This window comes from Chrysemys picta, chromosome 7 (assembly GCF_011386835.1).
Source record: "Chrysemys picta bellii isolate R12L10 chromosome 7, ASM1138683v2, whole genome shotgun sequence".
Taxonomy (NCBI): domain Eukaryota; kingdom Metazoa; phylum Chordata; order Testudines; family Emydidae; genus Chrysemys; species Chrysemys picta.
Genome location: NC_088797.1, coordinates 24183853 through 24205795, shown reverse-complemented (window position 1 = coordinate 24205795; position 21943 = coordinate 24183853). Strand labels below are relative to the sequence as shown.

At 43.3% G+C, this 21943-nt stretch overlaps 1 protein-coding gene across 1 annotated transcript; it reads right to left on the bottom strand.

Moving 5' to 3' along the window:
* Window positions 1-304: 304 nt before the first annotated feature.
* Window positions 305-20361, bottom strand: DNASE1L3 (deoxyribonuclease 1L3). The gene is made up of 8 exons (XM_005288365.5): window positions 20104-20361; window positions 14425-14513; window positions 12926-13009; window positions 11848-11960; window positions 10329-10441; window positions 2034-2191; window positions 1646-1742; window positions 305-678 (listed from the first exon to the last, which is right to left on the bottom strand). Exons 1-8 carry the CDS (start codon window positions 20233-20235, stop codon window positions 550-552), a joined length of 915 nt encoding a protein of 304 aa, XP_005288422.2. The 5' UTR covers window positions 20236-20361; the 3' UTR covers window positions 305-549.
* Between the last annotated feature and the right edge of the window lie 1582 nt (window positions 20362-21943).

Here is a 21943-nt window from a genome sequence, read left to right as displayed (position 1 = left end):
CATGGTGGGTTAATGGGCCAGATCCTTAGCTGGTGTAAACTGCCATAGTTCAGTTAAAGTTAATTGATCTGTCCCAAAGAGTAGAATAAGAGTATACTGCAAGTAGTGCTACCCTTGCAGTGCTATTCTGAGCCCCTGACACTAAAAGTTTTTACCTGTATGACACAAAACAGGAATGCCAGAATTCTAGAACAATTATGAATAAACAAACTTCTCAGTCCAACAGGCCTAGAAGTAGAGTGTGTGAAAGCATTTCACATTAAAATATCTCCCTACATTTGTATTCAGCATGACAAGAATTCAGCAATGTTAATTTTAGCTGATTTATTTTTAGTTAGCTTATAATGATCTACAGACTTCATTCATCTTCCTAGATAATATTTCACATTTAAACAAAGTATTGTTTTTTTCTACTATATATTGCATCAGGAGAGAGTACAACTAGGCTAAGTTCTAAACATTATCTGTTGTTTTAAAGTGAATGTTTGGGGTGTGTGTTTACTATTTTAATGTACACACAAAGGATGATAGCAAGAGAATCCAAGGTGCCTAGGATGACAAATGGTGCAGAGTTCTTGTTTTTCTTTCCTTTGCAGCGCGTGATCTTGGTCCATTGAGGAAACCCCGGGTAGTTTTAAGCTCAAACACTACTGGAAAGTGATCACTAACTTCCAGAGCCTGTAAAGTTAAAAAAATATATATATTCACAGAATGTAGCACAAAACACCGCTTTAGTTGGATACAAGTATTCTTCCCTTCCTGTCCTGTTCCTGTGTTGTTATGCAGTCCTGCTATGCATTGTTAGCTATCTGCCATATTCTATTTCTAGGGGTGGCTGCATTTCAGTGGTAGGTGAAGGGATTCCTGTGAAAGTAAAAGCTTTATACATGGAAATGAAGCTAAGACTGGTTTTATAAAGAGGTCCATTATTCAATATTTTTATTGTTGGTTGCTTTATTGTGTCTGTTTGCTGAACACTGAAACATTATTGTTTCTCTTCAAGACAGAGTGCCACTAGGCAGGATGTTGTCTTACAGGAGCTCTGGCATTATGCCTCATCATTCCAAAAAGACTTTTCGCACTCTACTGTGATATGCTAACCCACTGTGCTTTTAGCAGGTTCATTTAACGGTACAGCTACAGAAGCTGAGAGTCCTCTCTTGGAGCCAGCTGCTAGATTGGCTTACAGATATGTAGCACATTGCGTCTGTGGATTAGAAGGCAATTCATTCAACATGCACCCAGGGGCGGCTCTGTGTATTTTGCCGCCCCAAGCATGGCAGTCAGGAGGCTTTCGGCGGTGCGCCTGCGGGAGGTCCGGCTGGTAACACGGATTCGGCGGCATGCCTGCGGGAGGTCTGCTGGTTCCACGGCTTCGGCGTACCCGCCACCGAAGCCGTGGGACTGGCGGACCTCCCGCAGGCATGCCACTGAAGGCTCCCTGACTGCCGCCCCCACAGCGACCGGCAGGATTCCCCCACCCCACCCCCCCGCGGCTTGCCGCCCCAGGCACGCGCTTGGTGCGCTGGTCCCTGGAGCCGCCCCTGCATGCACCATCCAAAATCAGAATATTCTTTATTTGGCAAACTCATTATTTAAGCACTGCATATGATCCTGTAATGAAAAACCAAAAAGGAAGCCATACCTGCTCTTCAGTCATTCCAAAGGCCCTTTGAAAATCAATGATATCAGCTGAGTTTGGGACAACAGCGTTGATGAGCTTTTCACCATGGATCACAATTCTAAAAGAAGCAAAGCGTCATTCAGAGGTGTCTAATGCTCCTAGACACGTGTCCGATTTTGAAGATTAAAAAAAAAAGTAACTATGTTGTGTGGTGAGTGATTTAGCAAAATAATGACATGATAATGGAGTAACCAACACCAGGGCTTCTTTAGTGCAATGCTGGCCATTCCCAATGTCTCTGTGGTACTCCCTCCATCTCACGTGACCTAGTATCCTGCAAATATCTTACCAGGCATAGTGCTTTCTACTTTGAGGATCCCCACTGAATGTTTCTCAAGTGAATTGTTACCTGTCGTATGCACAGTTTGTGCTGTTCCTAACTGTTGTGTCATTTTTGTCGCCAATTAGCCACACAAACTCAGAGTGAGTTTTCAGCCTGATGTTCTTCCAGTGCTTCTTTGGAACATAACTACAGCCAGCGTTGAAGTCCCCCATGAAGATGAAGTTCTGAAAGGCAGGATTGTAAGAGATAAGTTAACTTATCAACAATAAATCCTCAAAGACACCATTTAAAAAATGGCAGTAAAAACAGGGATGGATGCTTAAAATATATAGATCAGCGATACTCAGACCTCGGGAGCTAAACTAGCAATCAAGATTACCCAAAAGAGCCACAGTCGTGTGAATTCATTGTTTCATTTACTATAGTACTATTCGTATTTAAACAGTATGATGGGAAATATATAATTATTCTCACAGCAAAATGACTGACCAAGTATTATTATTTTATCAGCTACAATTGGTTAATAACATAGTAAAAGCAGCTTGATTGGTTAATAACTTAGATTGGTTAATAATTTAAATCACTGTTTTAATATCATGTGCTGCAGAGAACCACAGGAGGCACATTAAAGAGCCACTTGCGGCTCATAAGCCTCAGTCTGAGTATCACTGAAATAGATACGATTAAGATAGAAGGTCTGATCCTGCTTCCACTGAAGTAATCAGACCAGCTATTGCCATCCCAGCTATAACTCCAGTGATGTCCACAGATTGCATAAAGGATGTATTTGGCTTAGTAGTAATCTTAACATTGATTTACTATTTTTATTATTTATTTATTACAGTAGTGTCTGATGACACTAGATTCAAATTCATAGATTCATAGATTCTAGGACTGGAAGGGACCTCGAGAGGTCATCGAGTCCAGTCCCCTGCCCGCATGGCAGGACCAAATACTGTCTAGACCATCCCTGATAGACATTTATCTAACCTACTCTTAAATATCTCCAGAGATGGAGATTCCACAACCTCCCTAGGCAATTTATTCCAGTGTTTAACCACGCTGACAGGAACTTTTTCCTAATGTCCAACCTAGACCTTTTTCCAAACTCCTTGCTCAGATCTGGTCCATTATGGAAAGACTGAAATTGCAAACTCTGCTCCAAACCAATATTTGTATGGGTACGAGGTTCAGATCTGTAGGTGTGATTTGGCCTGACATCTAATTAGATATAAATAATCTTTAAATACCTGCTTGTAATTACATGCGAAGAGTGTGTGTGTGTGTGTGTGTGTGAGAGAGAGAGAGAGAGAGAGGGGGGGGAAGAGAGAGAGGAATGGGATTTTTTTGCCAATGTTGGCATATAGTTTAAAAGAAAAAGAAAAATCCACCATCCTATTTGCAGAGCCCATATTTCACTGTACAAAGATATACAGAGATTGCAATATACATATACTTTTCTTGCTGAACAGCAGTTGTAATTTTTATTCTGGGAGTTTTGTTTGCAGCTATTCCATCTCTCAGACCAGAAGTAAGTAAAGTGGTGAGCAGAGGACTGGAAATGAAAGCAGCACAGCAAGCTGGGAAAGGTTTTCAGAATGCTTATTTTCTTTAGATTTGGTGTTGGAGCCAAACTATATTTTGTTTAATTGACCCCAAATAATATTTAAGAACCCACATCTTTTGCATTGTACACATGCTGAGCTCAGTTCGTGAGATGCCACTTAAATTGTGTCCCAAAAATAGACATTTCAAAGAGCAATAAAGAAAAGTGGCCTGTGGCCTGCAAATGTTTATGCATGTGCGTAGCTTTACAAATGTAAGATAAGCACATATGTAAGTGTTTGCCTGTGCATGTGTATCAGCGCAGATGCAGAACTTGTATACAACTTAGGAGGACACTTTCAGCAACTGGGTTTCATTTGATTGTTAGACATAGGCCTGGTCTACACTACGAGTTTAGGTCGAATTTAGCAGCATTAAATCGAATTAAGCCTGGACACGTCCACACCACGAAGCCCTTTTTTCGACTTAAAGGGCCCTTTAAACCGGTTTCTTTACTCCACCTCCGACAAGGGGATTAGCGCTGAAATCGGCCTTTCCGGGTCGGATTTGGGGTAGTGTGGATGGAATTCGACGATATTAGCCTCCGGGAGCTATCCCAGAGTGCTTCATTGTGACCGCTCTGTACAGCACTCTCAACTCAGATGCACTGACCAGGTAGACAGGAAAAGCCCCACGAACTTTTAAATTTCATTTCCTGTTTGCCCAGCGTGGAGAGCACAGGTGACCATGCAGAGCTGTTCAGCACAGGTAACCATGATGGAGTCCCAGGATCGCAAAAGAGCTCCAGCATGGACCAAACGGGAGGTACGGGATCTGCTCACCATATGGGGAGACAAATCAATGCTAGCTGAACTCCGTAGCAGTAAAAGAAATGGCAAAATATTAGAAAAGGTCTCCAAGGCCATGAAGGACAGAGGCCATAACAGGGACGCACAGCAGTGCCGCGTGAAAATTAAGGAGCTAATGCAAGCCTACCACAAAGCCAGAGAGGCAAACGGAAGGTCCGGGGCAGAGCCGCAGACATGCCTCTTCTACGCGGATTTGCATGCCATGCTAGGGGGTGCAGCCACCACTACCCCAACCCTGTGCTTTATCTCCATCAATGGAGAATCACGCAACAGGGATGTGGGTTTGGGGTATGAGGAAGATAGCTCACAGCAAGGAAGCGGAGAAACCGGTTTCCCCAACAGCCAGGATATGTTTATCACCCTGGACCTGGAACCAGTAACCCCCGAACTCACCCAAGGCATGCTCCCAGACACTGAGGGCGCACAAGGGACCTCTGGTGAGTGTACCTTTGTAAATATTACACAAGATTTAAAAGCAAGCGTGTTTAATGATTAATTTGCCCTGGCAATCGCGGCCAGTACAGCTTCTGGAAAAGTCTGTTAACGTGTATGGGGATGGAGCAGAAATCCTCCAGGGACATCTCCAGAAAGCTCTCCTTGATGTACTCCCAAAGCCTTTGCAAAAGGTTTCTGGGGAGGCCTGCCTTATCCCGTCCGCCATGGTAGGACACTTTACCATGCCAGGCCAGTAGGACGTAGTCTGGAATCATTGCATAACAAAGCATGGCAGCGTATGGTCCTGGTGTTTGCTGGCATGCAGACAACATCCATTCCTTATCTCTCTTTGTTATCCTCAGGAGAGTGATATCATTCACGGTCACCTGGTTGAAATGGGGTGATTTTATTAAGGGGACATTCAGAGGTGCCCGTTCCTGCTTGGCTGAACAGAAATATTCCCCGCTGTTAGCTACGCGGTGGGGGGAGGGAGGAGGGTTAGTTGGGTTTGTGCTGCATGTTAACCCGGAAACTGCAGCCCCTCCTTTTACATTGCAAACCCATTTTAAATGGCCAACCCAATGGGTGCTTGGTATGGGAAATGAGGGCGCTGCTATTTGAAACCATTCCCACATGTTATGAAGTTTAAAAAAGCCAAAAGACTGTGGCTTACCATGGCTGCCTGCAAGCTGAATTCTGTTGCCTGGCACTGCGTGAGTGATCTCTCACACCAAACCGGCAGGTCCTCAATATAAGAGGAAAAATGCGACCTTGTAACGAAAGCACATGTGCTATGTAATGTGAACAGCAAAATTTAATGTGAAAGAGTGTACCCATTGTTCTCTAAAATGTGTCTTTTTTTAACCACCTCTCCCTTCTCCTCCACCAGCTGCAAATGTTTCTCCTTCACAGAGGCTAGTGAAGATTAGAAGGAGAAAATGGCGGACTCGGGATGATATGTTCTCAGAGCTCCAGATGTCCTCCCACGCTGACAGAGCACAGCAAAATGCGTGGAGGTAGTCAATGTCAGAGTGCAGAAAAGCACAATATGAAATGAGAGGAGAGGTGGCGGGCTGAATCGCGGGCTGAACAGAGCAAGTGGCGGGCTGAAGAGGATAGGTGGCATCAGCTTGCTGACAGAAGGCAAGAGTCGATGCTCCGGCTGCTGGAGCGTCAAACTGATATGCTCCAGCGTATGGTTGAGCTGCAGGAAAGGCAGCAGGAGCAGAGACCGCCGCTACAGCCCCTGTGTAACCAACAGCCCTCCTCCCCAAGTTCCATAGCCTCCTCACCCAGACGCCCAAGAACGCGGTGCGGGGGCCTCCGGCCACCCAGCCACTCCACCCCAGATGATTGCCCAAGCATCAGAAGGCTGGCCTTCAATAAGAGTTAAAGTTTTAAAGTTTTAAACTGCAGTGTGTCCTTGTCCTTCACTCCTCTCCCACCCCTCCTGGGCTACCTTGGCAGTTATCCCCCTAGTTGTGTGATGAATTAATAAAGAATGCATGAATGTGAAGTAACAATGACTTTATTGCCTCTGCAAGTGGTGCTCAAAGGGGGGAGGGGAGGGTGGTTAGCTTACAGGGAAGTAGAGTGAATCGGGAGGGGCGGGGTTCATCAAGGAGAAACAAACAGAAGTTTCACACCGTAGCCTGGCCAGTCACAAAACTGGTTTTCAAAGCTTCTCTGATGTGCACCATGCCCTGCTGTACTCTTCTAACCGCCCTGGTCTCTGGCTGCGTGTAATCAGCGGCCAGGCGATTTGCCTCAACCTCCCACCCCGCCATAAATGTCTCCCCCTTACTTTCTCAGGTATTGTGGAGCGCACAGCAAGCAGCAATAACAATGGGGATATTGGTTTCGCTGAGGTCTATCCGAGTCAGTAAACTGCGCCAGCGCACTTTTAAATGTCTAAATGCACATTCTATCACCATTCTGCACTTGTTCAGCCTATAGTTGAACAGGTCCTGACTACTGTCCAGGCTGCCTGTGTACGGCTTCATGAGCCATGGCAGTAAGGGATAGGCTGGTTCCCCAAGGATAACTATAGGCATTTCAACATCCCAAACAGTTATTTTCTGATCCAGGAAGAAAGTCCCTTCCTCCAGCTTTTGAAACAGACCAGAGTTCCTGAAGACGCGAGCATCATGTACCTTTCCCGGCCATCCCACGTTGATGTTAGTGAAACGTCCCTTATGATCCACCAGGGCTTGCAGCAGCATTGAAAAGTACCCTTTTCGGTTTATGTACTCGGTGGCTTGGTGCTCCGGTGACAAGATAGGGATATGGGTTCCGTCTGTCGCCCCACCACAGTTAGGGAATCCCATTGCAGCAAAGCCATCCACTATGACCTGCACGTTTCCCAGAGTCAATACCCTTGATATCAGCAGGTCTTTGATTGCGTTGGCTACTTGGATCACAGCAGCTCCCACAGTAGATTTGCCCACTCCAAATTGGTTCCCGACTGACCGGTAGCTGTCTGGTGTTGCAAGCTTCCACAGGGCTATCGCCACTCGCTTCTCAACTGTGAGGGCTGCTCTCATCCTGGTATTCTGGTGCTTCAGGGCAGGGAAAAGCAAATCACAAAGTTCCATGGAAGTGCCCTTACGCATGCGAAAGTTTCGCAGCCACTGGGAATCGTCCCACACCTGCAACACGATGCGGTCCCACCAGTCTGTGCTTGTTTCCCGGGCCCAGAATCGGCGTTCCATGGCATGAACCTGCCCCAGTAACACCATGATTTGCACATTGCTGGGGCCCGTACTTTGGGAGAGGTCTATGTCCATGTCAATTTCATCATCACTCTCATCGCTGCGCTGCAATCACCTCCTCGCCTGTTTTTGCTTTGGCATGTTCTGGCTTTTCATATACTCCAGGACAATGTGCATGGTGTTCATAGGTTTCAGAGTAACAGCCGTGTTAGTCTGTATCCGCAAAAAGAAGAGGTGCCACAAGTACTCCTGTTCTTCTTTTTATGGTGTTCATAGTGCTCATAATTGGCACGGTGATCTGAGCGGGCTCCATGATCCCAGTGCTATGGCGTCTGGGCTGAAAAAAGGTGCGAAACTATTGTCTGACGGAGGGAGGGAGGGGCGAGTGACGACATGGCTTACAGGGAATTAAAATCAACAAAGGTGGCTGTGCATCAGGGAGAAACACAAACAACTGTCACACAGAATGGCCCTCCCAAAGATTGAACTCAAAACCCTGGGTTTAGCAGGCCGTTGATTTCACGGAGGGAGGGGGAAGCAAACTAATACAGAACAAATCTAGTTATCTATCTTTTACATCTTAGGCTGGCAGCAGATGGTGCAGCATGACTGATAGCCATCGGCATCTTCTGGGTGCTTGGCAGAAAATGGTGCATTACGACTGCTAGCCATCATCGTCAAGACGGTGCAATAGGACTGCCGGCAGGACTGAGTCTCCAGGAGACAAAACATGTCTGCCCAGGTGCCTCTGACAGAACTCACTGAGGAGTACGACGATGATGGATAGCAGTCGTAATACAGCATCTGCTGCCAAAAGGCAAGGAGCTGCTGCTGTATAGCAATGCAGTCCCACGTCTGCCAGCACCCAGATAGCTGATGACGGCTACCAGTCATATTGCACCGTATACTGCCAAAAGGCAATTAGCTGCTGCTGTGTAGCAATGCAGTACCACGTCTGCTGGCACCCAGATGACATATGGTGACGGTGAGCTGAGCTGAGCAGGCTCCATGCTTGCTGTGATATGTTGTCTGCACAGGTAACCCAGGAAAAAAGGCGCAAAACGATTGTCTGCTATTGCTCTCACGGAAGGGGGAGGGGGCCTGACGACATGTACCCAGAATCCCCCGTGACACTGTTTTTGGCTCATCAGGCATTGGGATCTCAACTCAGAATTCCAATGGGCGGCGGAGACTGCGGGAACTGTGGGATAGCTACCCACAGTGCAACGCTCTGGAAGTCAATGCTAGCCTCGTTACTGTGGACGCGGTCCGCCGACTTAATGCACTTAGAGCATTTTATGTGGGGACACACACAATCGACTGTATAAAAACGATTTCTATAAAACTGGCTTCTAGAAATTCAACCTAATTTCGTAGTGTGGACATACCCATAGTTACAATGTAAGATACAGTAATGCACCTTATGGGGAATGGAGGGAGACTCAGTCCAGACTTCTCATATGCTTTTGATGGGCTCTAAACTTGCTGGATTCTTGGGCAGGTGAATGGACAGGGTGCAGGGCAGGGAGGGACATGAGAGCTGGTGCAGAGAGCTCATTAAAGATGTTTGCCCAATGTGCAGTAAAAAGCAAACAGTTGGGATGATGGAGTACTCTGTCCACCCACATAAAGAGAACATAGTGGAGATCAGAGAGAGATGCAACAATGGCTAAAAAGGTATGAGATATTGCCAAAGCTACTGTTGGTAAAGAAGGTATTAGAGGAGACTTAGTTGATGTTCTGAATGATGAAGGATATAATGGAAAATGCTCTGTTTTTTCTCTTTACCCTGTCTCATAATAGCAGAATAAGGGCGCCATCAATGAAAGGGCAGTGAATTTAGAGCAAATGCCACCATCCCACAGCATACTTTATTCACGCTGTAGTATTCACTGCCACAGGGGATAATCAGGTAATGAAGATGAATATTAAAAATAGGATCCGATTTTTTTTAATGCCCATTAATAACATTTGTGGCTATATAAGGACTAATGAGGACTCCAATTCATTGTCTCCAGGGATCAGGGAGGAATTTTCCACCCCAGTGTATAGCATTGGACTATTGGTTTAGGTACATTATGCATTTGTTTCTTTCTCTGAAACGTCATATATTGCTCATTGTTGGGGACAGAATACTACAGTAGATTGGGCAATGAGCTAAACTTCTGTGTCAAGTATAGTGAACCTGATTCTGATCTCACATTCTTTGGTTTTACAATGGTGTATAGATCTATGGACTTCAATGAAGTAATTCCTGATTTACACCAGTTTAAAAAGAGATTCAAATCAGGATCTCTAGCTATGCCAGGAAATCACTCTCTGCTATGTCAGTACCAGAGTGGTGGGTGAGATAGAAGAACAGACATAGAGCAGAGATTGATATGTTTGCTTTTCCTGGAGGATATTCTGTGTCTCTGAAGTAAGATATTGGTCAATAAACTCCTGGTATGGCAACACCATTTTCAGGTAATTGTCACTTTTGAAACTCCATCTATTTACATACTTGTAAGGTTGGCCTGGTTCGACTGACTTTGAACCAGATTGCAGTTGTGCCTTCTCAGGAGCAAAACACAAGGGTGAGGAAGAAGACACTTTTAAGAAGCATGCTTTCTACAGAGACATCCAGTTTACTGATCAGAACTTATAGAACTACATGAAAATGTGTCAGAGTTTCTTAACAACGGCATCAACAGTTTTGAAATCACGAGCCTCATAATGTTGGCTGATTCAGTGTCACTAAATCCTTTCTGTCTCAAATCTATGTTTAGCAGTATAAATATGTGAGCTTAATGATGACTCACCTTAGATTTCCAGTGCTGTTTGACATCTAAATACACATCATAGAGCTCATCAATTTCCCGCACAGCTGTTTCAGGTGTGGTGTGCTGAGGGATTATCACGAATTCTTTAACAACTTTTAAACAAAGCAAATTCCCAGGAAAAATGGTTAAATGACTTTTAACCTTATAAAAATAATCATCAAGATAAGAAAAAGTAGTTTGAAATGAAAATGTGTGTTCTTTAATAAAAATACTTCATTCATACAACTTTTTATACTGAGGAATGTATTAGTCTGAGGACGAATGATAGCCTGTATCATTAAGCATCTTATCTTAGACACCAGGTGCTAATGTGCTTATCAAACTAATGTATCCGACCTTTCAACTGAAACAAAAGTGTACAGAAATGTTTTTCCATTATGGAAAAATCTCTTAAATGTGCGCTATGTGCAGCGTTCGTGATCACGGTGATAGGAATTCTAGCAGGTGAGCTATTAAGTCTGGTTCCTGCAAGGTGCTGAGCACTCAGGCTCTGATCCAACAGAACTCTTATGCACACCGAATAATCCCACTGACTCCAATGGAGTCACTCACATGGATAAAATTAAGTGTTTGCTTAAGTGTTCTACTGGATCAGGACAAGTGCTCGGCACCTTGTATAACTGAACCTTAACAGTCCAGCTGCTAGATTTTCATTCAAAATGACCAAGATCACTAACCTGACATATATTGCATGTTTTAGGGTTTTACATAATGGAAAACCCATTTTTTCTGTGTTTTTCTTTCAGTTGAAAAGGATACAGCGTAAGGTTGCAATATTCTTCTCCAAGTACTTATTTCTGGTTTTAGCCAAATTTTAATAGAACAATTGCACTTAATTCCCTACTTCTATCTATTTTGCTCGTTAGAATACAATGTCAATGTACTTGTGTTACTGGACCTATAAGAAAATGAGAACCCTATGGACAGTCAGCAACAATACTAACTTTGATTGTTGCATCAGCAGCACAAATCACATATCAACAGAAACCTAAATATGTGGGAGACCTAGCTCTAGTTTGTATTTCTGAGGAAGTCAATCATTGATGACCTTTTTCTTCTCTGCCTCTGATGGCTAGGGGAATTAGAGCCTGATCTTCAGATATGTTAAGCCTCTGATGATGTCCATGAGACATGAGCGTGCTCCATATCTTATGGAATTATGCCCTGCAATGTGAACTCTATACTACTAAGAGATAATTGGGCCTTCAGATTGGCCTTTTTTTACCCACTTCATGTCACCCAGTGGAAGGGATGACATGGCTCAGTGTAGTGTAGTGAAGTTCCCTTCCAAGTCTGCAAACTTGTCAACAATCTTACAATTAAAGTAAGTTCTAAATACCAATATCCAAGCTTCATATGAGGATAAGCCTAGCTATCTCAGACTCCTACAGCAAGCTACCCAAATCCCGAGATACCCTATGTGCCGTGAAACTTGGCTTCATTCATTATTTTCTCATTTTATTTGAGAGAGGACAATAAGATCTTGGCAACTTCTCACCAGTTTTTGGAGACTTGAACCAGACAACAAAGGGTTCTCTAGAAAAAGCATCTACATCTCCAGGCTGAATATCTGGATACTGATAGGTTCCCTTCACTGACACCACGTTTGATCTGAAAAGTAATTTAACCCATCAATAGAATATTAGATATCACATGTACTAATAGTTTGGTCATATCACTTCACTTAGTAATTTCTTGGCTAGTAGCAAAAGCTACATTACATTGCAGTTGTGAAGACTTAATAAAATTCCTATTCAATATGTCAGTAGAATAACCGTACATTTCAACATCAACCGTGATTTCTAGCTCAGAGTTACCATTCCACCTCAACTGTCTGTACTGGGCTATCTTGATTATCACTTAAAAAGTTTTTTTCTCTTACTTAATTGGCCTCTCAGAGTTGGTAAGACAACTCCCACCTGTTCATGCTCTCTGTATGTGTGTATATATATCTCCTCAATATATGTTTCACTCTATATGCATCCGAAGAAGTGGGCTGTAGTCCACGAAAGCTTATGCTCTAATAAATTTGTTAGTCTCTAAGGTGCCACAAGTACTCCTGTTCTTTTTGCATTCCACCTCCTTCGCTTCCAGAGACTGAAGGTTGGCCAGAATAGCACCTTTGCTTGTCTACATTGAGGTTGAACTGGTACAGCTACATTGATAGCTGTAACTAGGGTACAAGCTAGGCAAGGCCCAACTCAATTTATGCACATTAAAAATCGACAATTCTTTTTGCCTAAAGATGTTGGCAGGTATGGATCATTGCTCCCATGGCAGGACATAGGGAGAGATGTAGGAGGAAACCCTAGCCCCATTGAAGTTTATGGGCGTTTTGCCACTGATTTTAGTGGGGTCAGAACCCTGCTCAAATAGGGTTAAGTCAACATCTTGACTTGTAATTGGAAGTGAATGTGAATTTAGTATAGTTGTGTGAGAACTAGAGTGATAGGCTTTCTGGCACTGACACTGCTAAGCCAGCAGGCAGCTGCATTTTGCATTAGTTTGTAATCTTTTTACTATATAAGAATAGTTTGCAAACAGAGACAGAAACATAAAGTATGGAATTCACTTACCTATAGATAAAAGCATATTGTTCCTTATAGGACTTTCTTCCTAACCTTGTACTGATCACGTACTCATATTCTTCTTGGTACTGACTAGAAAGAGAATATTTTAAATAGATTTCTTTCTCTATAAGGGTTTGGATTTCTATTTAATCTTGTATTAATCTATTTAATCATGTAAGAGGGTCTGAAACACTGACTTCTTGTGCTGGGTTACAGAGAGAAGTCATCTAAAATTATCTTTTGGTATTATCTTGTATAATTATTCACTTTTTTCCCCCTACACCTCTCATGCTGTGTTTTTTAACCTCAGGCTTTATGCTCTGTACTGTACTTCCTATTATTTTCCTATGCCTCACTTCCATCCATATATGTATTATATTTTCTAGAGCAGAAACTTACAGGGATCTAGTTTTCATCTCCATATTATTTTTATCCAACAAAGACAATTTCTATTTCTAGCTAAAAGTGAATCCCCCCTTCTTTGTATGCTGTCAGCCAAGTCTTTCTTTCTGTCTTTCTTTCTTTTTCTTCATCTTATTTCCCATGATGGATTAGTTTTAGACCTACTGAACCCTACCCTAATCAGACACATTTTTTAAAAATTAGCCTGTAAATGACTTTGTTGCTAATCTTCTTCAGTAAGCCAGTCAAAGAGCCTAGTTCTCTTCTACTGTATTTTTTTATGCATGAAGTTCAATCTGAGATCTTTCAATCTAAGGACCTGATCCTTCAAGGGAGTGTTCTGGTGCTTAGCAGATCACATGGACTTTTATATCTGTCCTTTCCTCCCCATTTCAGAGTATCGTGTGCAGTACCAGTCAGCCCATTTAAAAAAGGACATTGCAGAACTAGAGGGGTTTGGACAAGGGTGATGCGAATGATTAGGGGCTTTGAAAAGCTGTCATATGAAGATAGATTGAAACGATCGGTATTGTTTACCTTAGGAAGGAGACAAAAAAGAAGGTCCACAACAGAAATATATAAAATAATGCATGCTTTAGAGAAGGTAGATCAGGAGTGTCTGTTCTCCCTGTCTCACAATGCAAGAAAAGGGGGACATTCAATTAAATTGAAAGATGGAAAAATTCAAAACAGATAAAAGGAAATACGTTGTCACATGTTCCGTAATTAGACTGTGGAACTCATTACCACAGGGTGTTCTTGGGGGCCAGAACTTAGCAAAAATCAAAGAAAGCTTGAATTTTTATATGGATACCAGAAATATCCATAGTTATAATAGTCTATGCTAACAAAAAGCATATGAACCCATCTCTAACTATTAGGAATTAGGTTTAGACCTGTGAGGGCCAGATTACCCCGTATCTGCCCACTGCAGGGTTTTTTGAACCTTAATTTGTAGCATCTCATGTTGGCCTCTGTTGGAGACAGGAGACTGGACTAGATGGACCATGGTCCAATATGGCAATTCCTATGTTTTTCTACCAGCTCTTCTGCCTTTCTGCATGTACTTGTGTTAGTGAATGCACATTTGTAGTCTGCCTTACCCATTGAGTTTTTCTATTAAAAGGGGGCATATCTTGTTGCTGTTGTCCTTTATTTCCATCAGTAGCATGATGTCACAGCGAGAAATAACCTGCAGCAGAAAAGAGCAAAGGCTGTTTGTGCTCAGTATATTTTCAAGGGTTAGAAAATTTTAAAAAAGAACAAAGAGAAAAATTGATTGTTGATTATTGTGACAAGGACAATTACCCCTCCACAAGCCCTAGTGCATAGGGGTAACCCAGAGCCCTGCCTGTCACATGGGGGTAGGTTTAGAAGGTAGATGGGAAGTAGCTGTGGTGGCAGCTACCATGGGTGAAGGGTGTGTCCTTTCCTCCCAGGTGGCTGGGAAGCTGTCAAGGTGGCTGGTAGTTTGGAACCCACTGCTCTGAGTGGCTTGTTTGTGTTTAAAAATTCTTTGATTATGAACCCATTAAAAAAAAAATCCCTGAGGAAATGGACAAACTGCTGCTGGCAAGAGCTAGGGTTGCCAATTTTGGTTGGCTGTCTCCGTGGAGGTTTCATCAGAGGACATAATCTGTAATTCCTGGAGACTCCATGATAATCCTGGAGCATTGGCAACCCTAGAGAGCTTTGCTCATCTTCCCCAGCTGGTGGGTCTGCCCATCAACCTCTGTTACATTTGATCTTTCTTCCCCATCTTTTGTAGCTTGTCTCCTCTTTCGGCCCAATCCTGCAAGCACTTATGTACACAAGTAACTTTACTCACTTGGTGCCTGACCCAATTTCCATTGAAACCAATAGGAGTCTTTCCATTGACTTCAGTGACAGTTGCATTGGTTCCCTGAGTAACTGGGACTATTTGTGTGAGAAAATTTACTCATGTGTGTGTTTGTAGGATTAGACTCGTAGAATGTCAGCTTTGTGGGACAGGTACCGTAACTAACTATGTTTGGACATAGGACATTATGGGTGCTACTATAACACAATGATGAACTAATATCAGTGTATCAGGGAGATATAGTTACAGCAGGGGACATGAATGTAACACTGAGGTTTTCTAACTACTTGGAATCTAGAATTTGTTCTTTCCTTACATGTGACTGTGACTGACTGACTTTCTCCTGGTGTTATCTGGACTGGTGACCTTCTAGGTCACTCCAATCCTTGACTCTGGGAGCCAGCCTTACCCTGCTCTGCTGTGAGAACCCCCACTCCTGGGACGTTCACGCACAGCCTCTGGCATGTAAGCTGCTCCTTGGTTTGTGCAACCGAATGTCACTAGGCAATATCTCTCGTCCCAGACACAACCCTAGGAACCTACGTCTTGCTGTGTCCAGTGATGTGGAAAAAATCGATCCATGCATTGTGTTTTCAATCAGATCAGCCTGAGGCCCATTTATTGATTACATGCGCGCAGGGGAGAACCGTTACTGAAACGGCCTCCCCGAAGCTGATTACAAACTGGCTTATAAAGCTTAAAACCACAAACTTAGTACGTAAGTTACATATATCATTACATACATAATTTCCTTATTATTTCTTATTAAAATTCTGCAAGGTTAATGCTGATTGGAGCAAAAGCAAATTCTTTCCATATTAGGCCTTTCCTGTTTGTCTGTCTGTCTGTCTTTTGTGGTTAGATGTTGACAGTAGGGGATATTATAAATTTGTTTTCTGCTGAGGGACTGTTAGGTACTTTCCACTATCTCCTTCATGCCCTTCAACCCCGCTCCCCTTTCCTCCCTGTTGGGCCGACCTTGGCAGCTTGACATAAGTTCTGGGCCTGCAAGGTTTTGGGTAACATTGGATTTTCTCTTACACCAGTTATGCCCGCTGGCCGCTGCAAGCTTATATGAGTTCATCAATTTAACAAAGAAATTGATATGCACACAGGCTTGTTATCCCAAGAGGAGTTTCCGACATGCTTTAAACCAAACGCACTGCTTCAGGTAGAATAACAAACAAACTTATTAACTACGAAGATAGATTTTAAGTGATTATAAGTCAAAGCATAAGAAGTCAGATTTGGTCAAATTAAATAAAAGCAAAACGCATTCTAAGCTGACCATAACACTTTCAATGCCTTTACAAACTTAGATACTTCTCACCACAGGCTGTCTGGCTTCCCTTCAGCCAGGCTCTCCCCTTTGATCAGAGCTTCAGTCGCTTGGTGGTGATGTCCGTAGATGGAGGTGGAGGGGAGAGGAAGAGCCTGGCAAATGTCTCTCCCTTTTATCATGTTCTTTTTTTCCCCTCTTGGCTTTGTCTCCCCGCTTCAGCCTCAAGTGAGCATTACCTCATCGCAGTCCCAAGCTGACCAAAGGAAGGGGGGTGACTCACTCAAGAGTCCAACAGATCCTTTGTTGCTGACTAGCCCAGTGTCCTTTGGTCCTGTGAGGCTGGGCTGGGTTTGTCCCATACATTCCCTGATGAGGTGTGAACTGCCCCTCTGCTCTTGAAGAGTTTTTGCCTGGGCTTGCTTTAAGCCATGAGGACACATTTTCAGCCTCATAACTATATAGATGAAATTACAACCTATAACATTACTATAACAACAATGTTCAGTACATCATGAGCCTTCTGAAGACACCTGACATGACAAACTTTGCATGGGATACCACACAATCATTTTATAAGGATGAACATGGGAGTGTAGAGTGTTCCCACGAGGTACAGAGCATCACAGTGACTATCAGAAAGATTAAATGTAAATATTGTAGGACAAAAGGTGAGCCCAAGAACCAAGTCACAAATATCTGTGAACAACCCAGCACAACTATGCGCCCAAGGGACTGGAACAGATCATTTAAATAGTTCTTTATTTTTTACACGGTGGCTGACACATAAGGACCCCAAACAATTTAGAACAGGCACAGGGCAGCTCTAACCTATGCTAGCTTGTAATGGCTCTTAAGAAGCCATTACACTGACAGGATCACTGGAATATATGACTACATCCCCTCTCCATGCCAGCATGCCCCCTACAGCTGGAAAAGGGTAGCACAGAACAAACTCTGATAGGGATTTCCCCTACACTGGAAAATCCCCGGCTGTCCAGTTAAAGCAGCATTAAATACTACTTTGTGCTGCAGAATACCAGAGGCCAGGATCCAGCCCAGATATTCAGTGGCTATTCTATATTAATATTTTTTATTTATGAAAGGCATTTGTTGCCCTAAATAGGAAACTCGAATGAGGTATAAAGTATTGTTTTGGCAGGATAATTGGAAATGTTCTAATTTCAGGAGAGACTAAGCACTGCTACAAAGAAAGTAAATTTAGTGCAAATCCCTTCTGGTTTAGTTTTGTGATCATGTGAAAGGGACAAATGAGGAAATGTTTTTCAGTGGAAGCAGAATCTTCTCTAGCTTAGTTGAAATTTAGGAGATAAAAACACAAATGAAAGGCCCAATCCTGTAAACCTTTACTCACATAAGCAACTCCAATCAGTGGCCTAGCCAGGTGGAGGGAAGAAGGGGAGCGGAAAAAAAAAAAAGGCGCCACCCATGGCAGCGCTTTTACTGACAGGGCTGCGCTCCGGGTCTTTGGCGGCACGACCTTCACTCGCTCCACAGGTCTTAGGCGGCATTTCGGCGATGAAGCTTCAGTGCCACCGAAGACACCTGAAGTGAGTGAAGGTCCTGCCACCGACGACCCGGAGCTCTGCCCTGTCAGTAAAAGCACCGAAGCGGGTGGCACCCAGTTCAGACCCACGCCACGTCAAGGAGCGGAACATCAAGCCTGGCTGGGCCACACGTGGAAGGAAGGGGGCCAGAGCTCCCAGGGCGCTGGGACCCTGCATGCTGGGGGGCTCTTGGGGGGGGGGGAATATGTGGGGGGAGGGTGCTGCTGGGCAGACCCCGGATCCCAGCAGCGGGGGGCTCCCAGCAGGGGGCAGCCCAGCAGCGCTCTCCGCAGCGGGGGCAGCGCGGACTTCGAGTCGACGGGCCAGACTCAGTGCAGCGCATGCTGAGCACGGGACCCCTGAGCCGGGCTGTACCATTTTTTGGGGGGGGGAGATGGGCTGCAGCTCCCGGGAGGGGACCCAGCTGCCCCCACGTAGGCTAATGCATCCAGCAAAGCACCCCCCAAGCAACCGCTGGGTGGGGATGTCCCAACCCCGTCCCCTGCACCCATTCCCCAGGGATCCTATACTGTGCAGCTAACTCCTTTCCCCCTCTCCAGCACGTGGTGCAGTCCGTTCCGTCCTAGGGCGGTGCTGTATCAGCCAATCAAATCATAACTTGGGGGTCTTCTGACCAATCAGCTTCATGTTTACCTGCATGAGTAAAGCCTCTAGTCATAATGCTAAACAATCCTTACTGTAACCGTTTAGCAGGTAAAATGAATCCAATATAGTATCTGAGAACAGGGGAGTAAGAGCATTTTACTTTAGAACAGGAGAACTAATCACCCAAGACACGTTAGTGAGACAAGGGGGTGAGGTAATATCGTTTATTGGACTGACTTCTGTGGTAGCCATGTTGGTCCCAGGATACACTTTGACATATTAATAATTGTAGGCAATAACTGACTAATTCTATTTATCAAAGTTCTAATATATTTTAATTACACCTTTAAGTGCTAGGAATAAGTGTATACTCTCACACTGCTAGAATGACACATTCAATCATTATGACATCTTTAAACAAGGCTTTGAAGTTACAATCCATAATTTTCATGGATCTGAAGGTTTCAGTATTTATGGCTTCATTTCAAATGAACCTGTACGCTTCTAAAAACATTAAGTGGCCTCATTCATGAAACACATTGAAAATGTGATGATGTTTTTCTTGCAATACATTAAAGAAGTCAGGCTCTACTATTAGAGCTAAAACACTGCTCTAATAGTACCCGCTTATGAAGCAGTTTAAACAACACAGTGTATATGATTAAAGGATTAGAAAACATGCCTTATAGTGATAACCTTCTCTTTGGTAAGATAAATAGATTGAGTGAGTGACTTGATTACCATCTATAAGTCTCTACTTGGAGAACAAATATTTAATATTTTCAATCTAGCAGAGAAAGGTGTAACACAATCCAATGGCTGGAAGTTGAAGTTAGACAAATTCAGACTGGAAATAAGGCAAACATTTTTAACCATGAGTAATTAAACATAGGAAGAATTTACCAAGGGTCATGGTGGATTCTCTATCACTGGCAATTTTTAAAGCAAGATTGTATGTTTTTCTAGAAGCTACACACTTGGGATTATTTTGAGGAAGTTCTATGGCCTGTGCTTATATGGGAGGGCAGACTAAATGATCATAACGGTCCCTTCTGATCTATGACTCTATATTGTCCTGCTAAGGGGAATGTCTTGTGATGATCATTTCTTAGTGAGACGAGAGCCTTTCAGAGTAATGATTAAATAAATAAGGTAAATAACACTTCAAACTATAATAAGGCTCCATAGATTCAAAAGACAAGATATTTTTCTTGTGCATCAAAGACTCCCAGCATGTCTCTAACTCTAACTTTATGAAGGAAATTGCATCTGCAGTTTCTATTGTTACATTACCCTACAAATAAAACTTGCTGAACATGTGACTTTGGGCTACAGATTAATTTTTACCATTAGCAGTACAAAATGGTTTCTAATGCTCAATCATTAATTAACTTGAAATTTTTGTGTGTAAAGATAAAATAACCTGCAGGATGATTTAGCTGAAAAGTCCAAAGAGAATTCAATGTTTGTTTAATCCAAATGAACGTACCTTTACAATGACATCTAAGACTTCAGGTCTGGCCCTTTTTGCTTCTCCGAAAGACCTCACATTGAAGGAGCAGATTTTTATGCTCAGAGTTGCATTGAAAAAGAAAAGCAAAAATAAAGAGATGCAGAACATCTTTGAAGTCCTTGGACAAAGAGCGCTGGTGAGGAGTGTGCTGTGTATTGCTCAGACCGTAATTTAAATGAAGTTAACTGTAGCAGTCACTAACCACTTAACAGGAACTACTGGCTTCCTTCTTTTTCCTTTGCTTCTTTATATTGTGACAGGGAACTACTGATAAATTGAACTTTTGCCTCAGGGGATCTCCAGTAGTTTAGAAACAACTTTCACAGTGTGAAGGTCCTTGTCTTTCACTTTTGAGCCCCAGCATCCCTTTTCCTGTGTACTAAATACTGCCAATATTATTACACCTCTACCTCGATATAACGCTGTCCTCAGGAGCCAAAAAATCGTATTGCATTATAGGTGAAACTGCGTTATATCGACGTTGCTTTGATCCACCGGAGTGCGCAGCCCTGCCCCCCCAGAGCACTGCTTTACCGCGTTATATCCGAATTTGTGTTATATCAGGTAGCATTATATCGAGGTAGAGGTGTATTAATTTATTTGAAGTAGCATCCACTGTGTGTTAGGTGTTTTCCAAATCCAGAAGAAGGAAAATTACTGCCCCAGGGGGTTCACAAGTTGAGGACAGAAAAATAGATCGAAGTCAAGGGAAAGGAAACAGGAATAACAATAGACATCAGCTTGTAGGCAGCATGGGAGAAATGGATCTTTAAGAGGGACTTTTGTGTGGGCAAGGTAGGGGCCTTGTTGATGAGCTCACAGCGTCACACCATGCAAAGGGGACTGCATGAAAAAGGGCATGGAGGTGGTTGTGTTAGAAGCTGGCAAATGGGTGGGCAAGGCTGGGAGCATTGGCAAAGGGCAGTGGAGGGGGGCAACATTCTGTGCAGCCTTACAAGGGAGAACAAGTAGAGAGGGGCAGATTTCTGTAGGACATTGAAGGTGGTGATAAGAATGATAAATTAGATGAAATAGTGGATGACTCTGACTGTGAGAGGTTCTGTGCAAGACCAAATGCCACTCCATTAGTGTATTTTTCTCTCTCCATCTCATTCTTGAGTATCATAATTATGGCAGTAGAGTAACAGAAATATTTCACCTGCACCTAAATAAAAACAGAATCAAGGATTACACTTCGAGAAAGAAAGATGCACAGTTGGAGTAAATTGCAGGGAGAATTAAACGTGTTTTTTCTGTGCGCTCAAATTCCTCAGCCTACAGTGCAAGCTTGGAGACAAGACTAACTTGTTTGGAGGGTTGTTCCACAGGGTCAGCATTTTGCCAAAGTTATTAAGCACTGAGCACCTCCTGAGGATCATTAGGAAATGACCATTGGCAGACCCTCTAAGGACTCAGGCCCAATCACTAACTGGAATTAGTGGTATGAGAGTGAGATTTTGAAGAGTAAACATGAAGGGAGAAGAACTGCTTAGTTTGGGAGAAGGATTGGGCTACAGGTATAACAACTGCACTTCTTTTCATCTCCCATATGCTCCCTCTGGTGCTCGGATATGCAGTGTATTACTAACTCCTGCTGTATTCAGCTGGAATTATATACAGCAGAGAAATTTTGATTAATAGATTTTTAAGGGCAGAAGGGATCATTAGACCATTTAGTCTGACCTCCTGTATAACACAGGCCACAGGATTTCACCTAGTTACACTATACTTAGCCCAATAACTTGTATTTGACTTATACATATCTTCCAGAAAGGCATCCAGTTAGGGTGACCAGATGTCCCTATTTTATAGGGAC

What these genes read in the sequence shown, in the direction of transcription:
- DNASE1L3 (XM_005288365.5), bottom strand. Translation starts at nt 20,235, where the DNA reads ATGTTCTGCATCTCTTTATTTTTGCTTTTCTTTTTCAATGCAACTCTG. An exon ending in CAATATGCTTTTATCTATAG is followed by an intron (nt 11,961 to 12,925) that starts GTAAGTGAATTC and finishes ATTACTTTTCAG; the next exon opens with ATCAAACGTGGTGTCAGTGA. An exon ending in TTGGAATGACTGAAGAGCAG is followed by an intron (nt 679 to 1,645) that starts GTATGGCTTCCT and finishes TTAACTTTACAG; the next exon opens with GCTCTGGAAGTTAGTGATCA.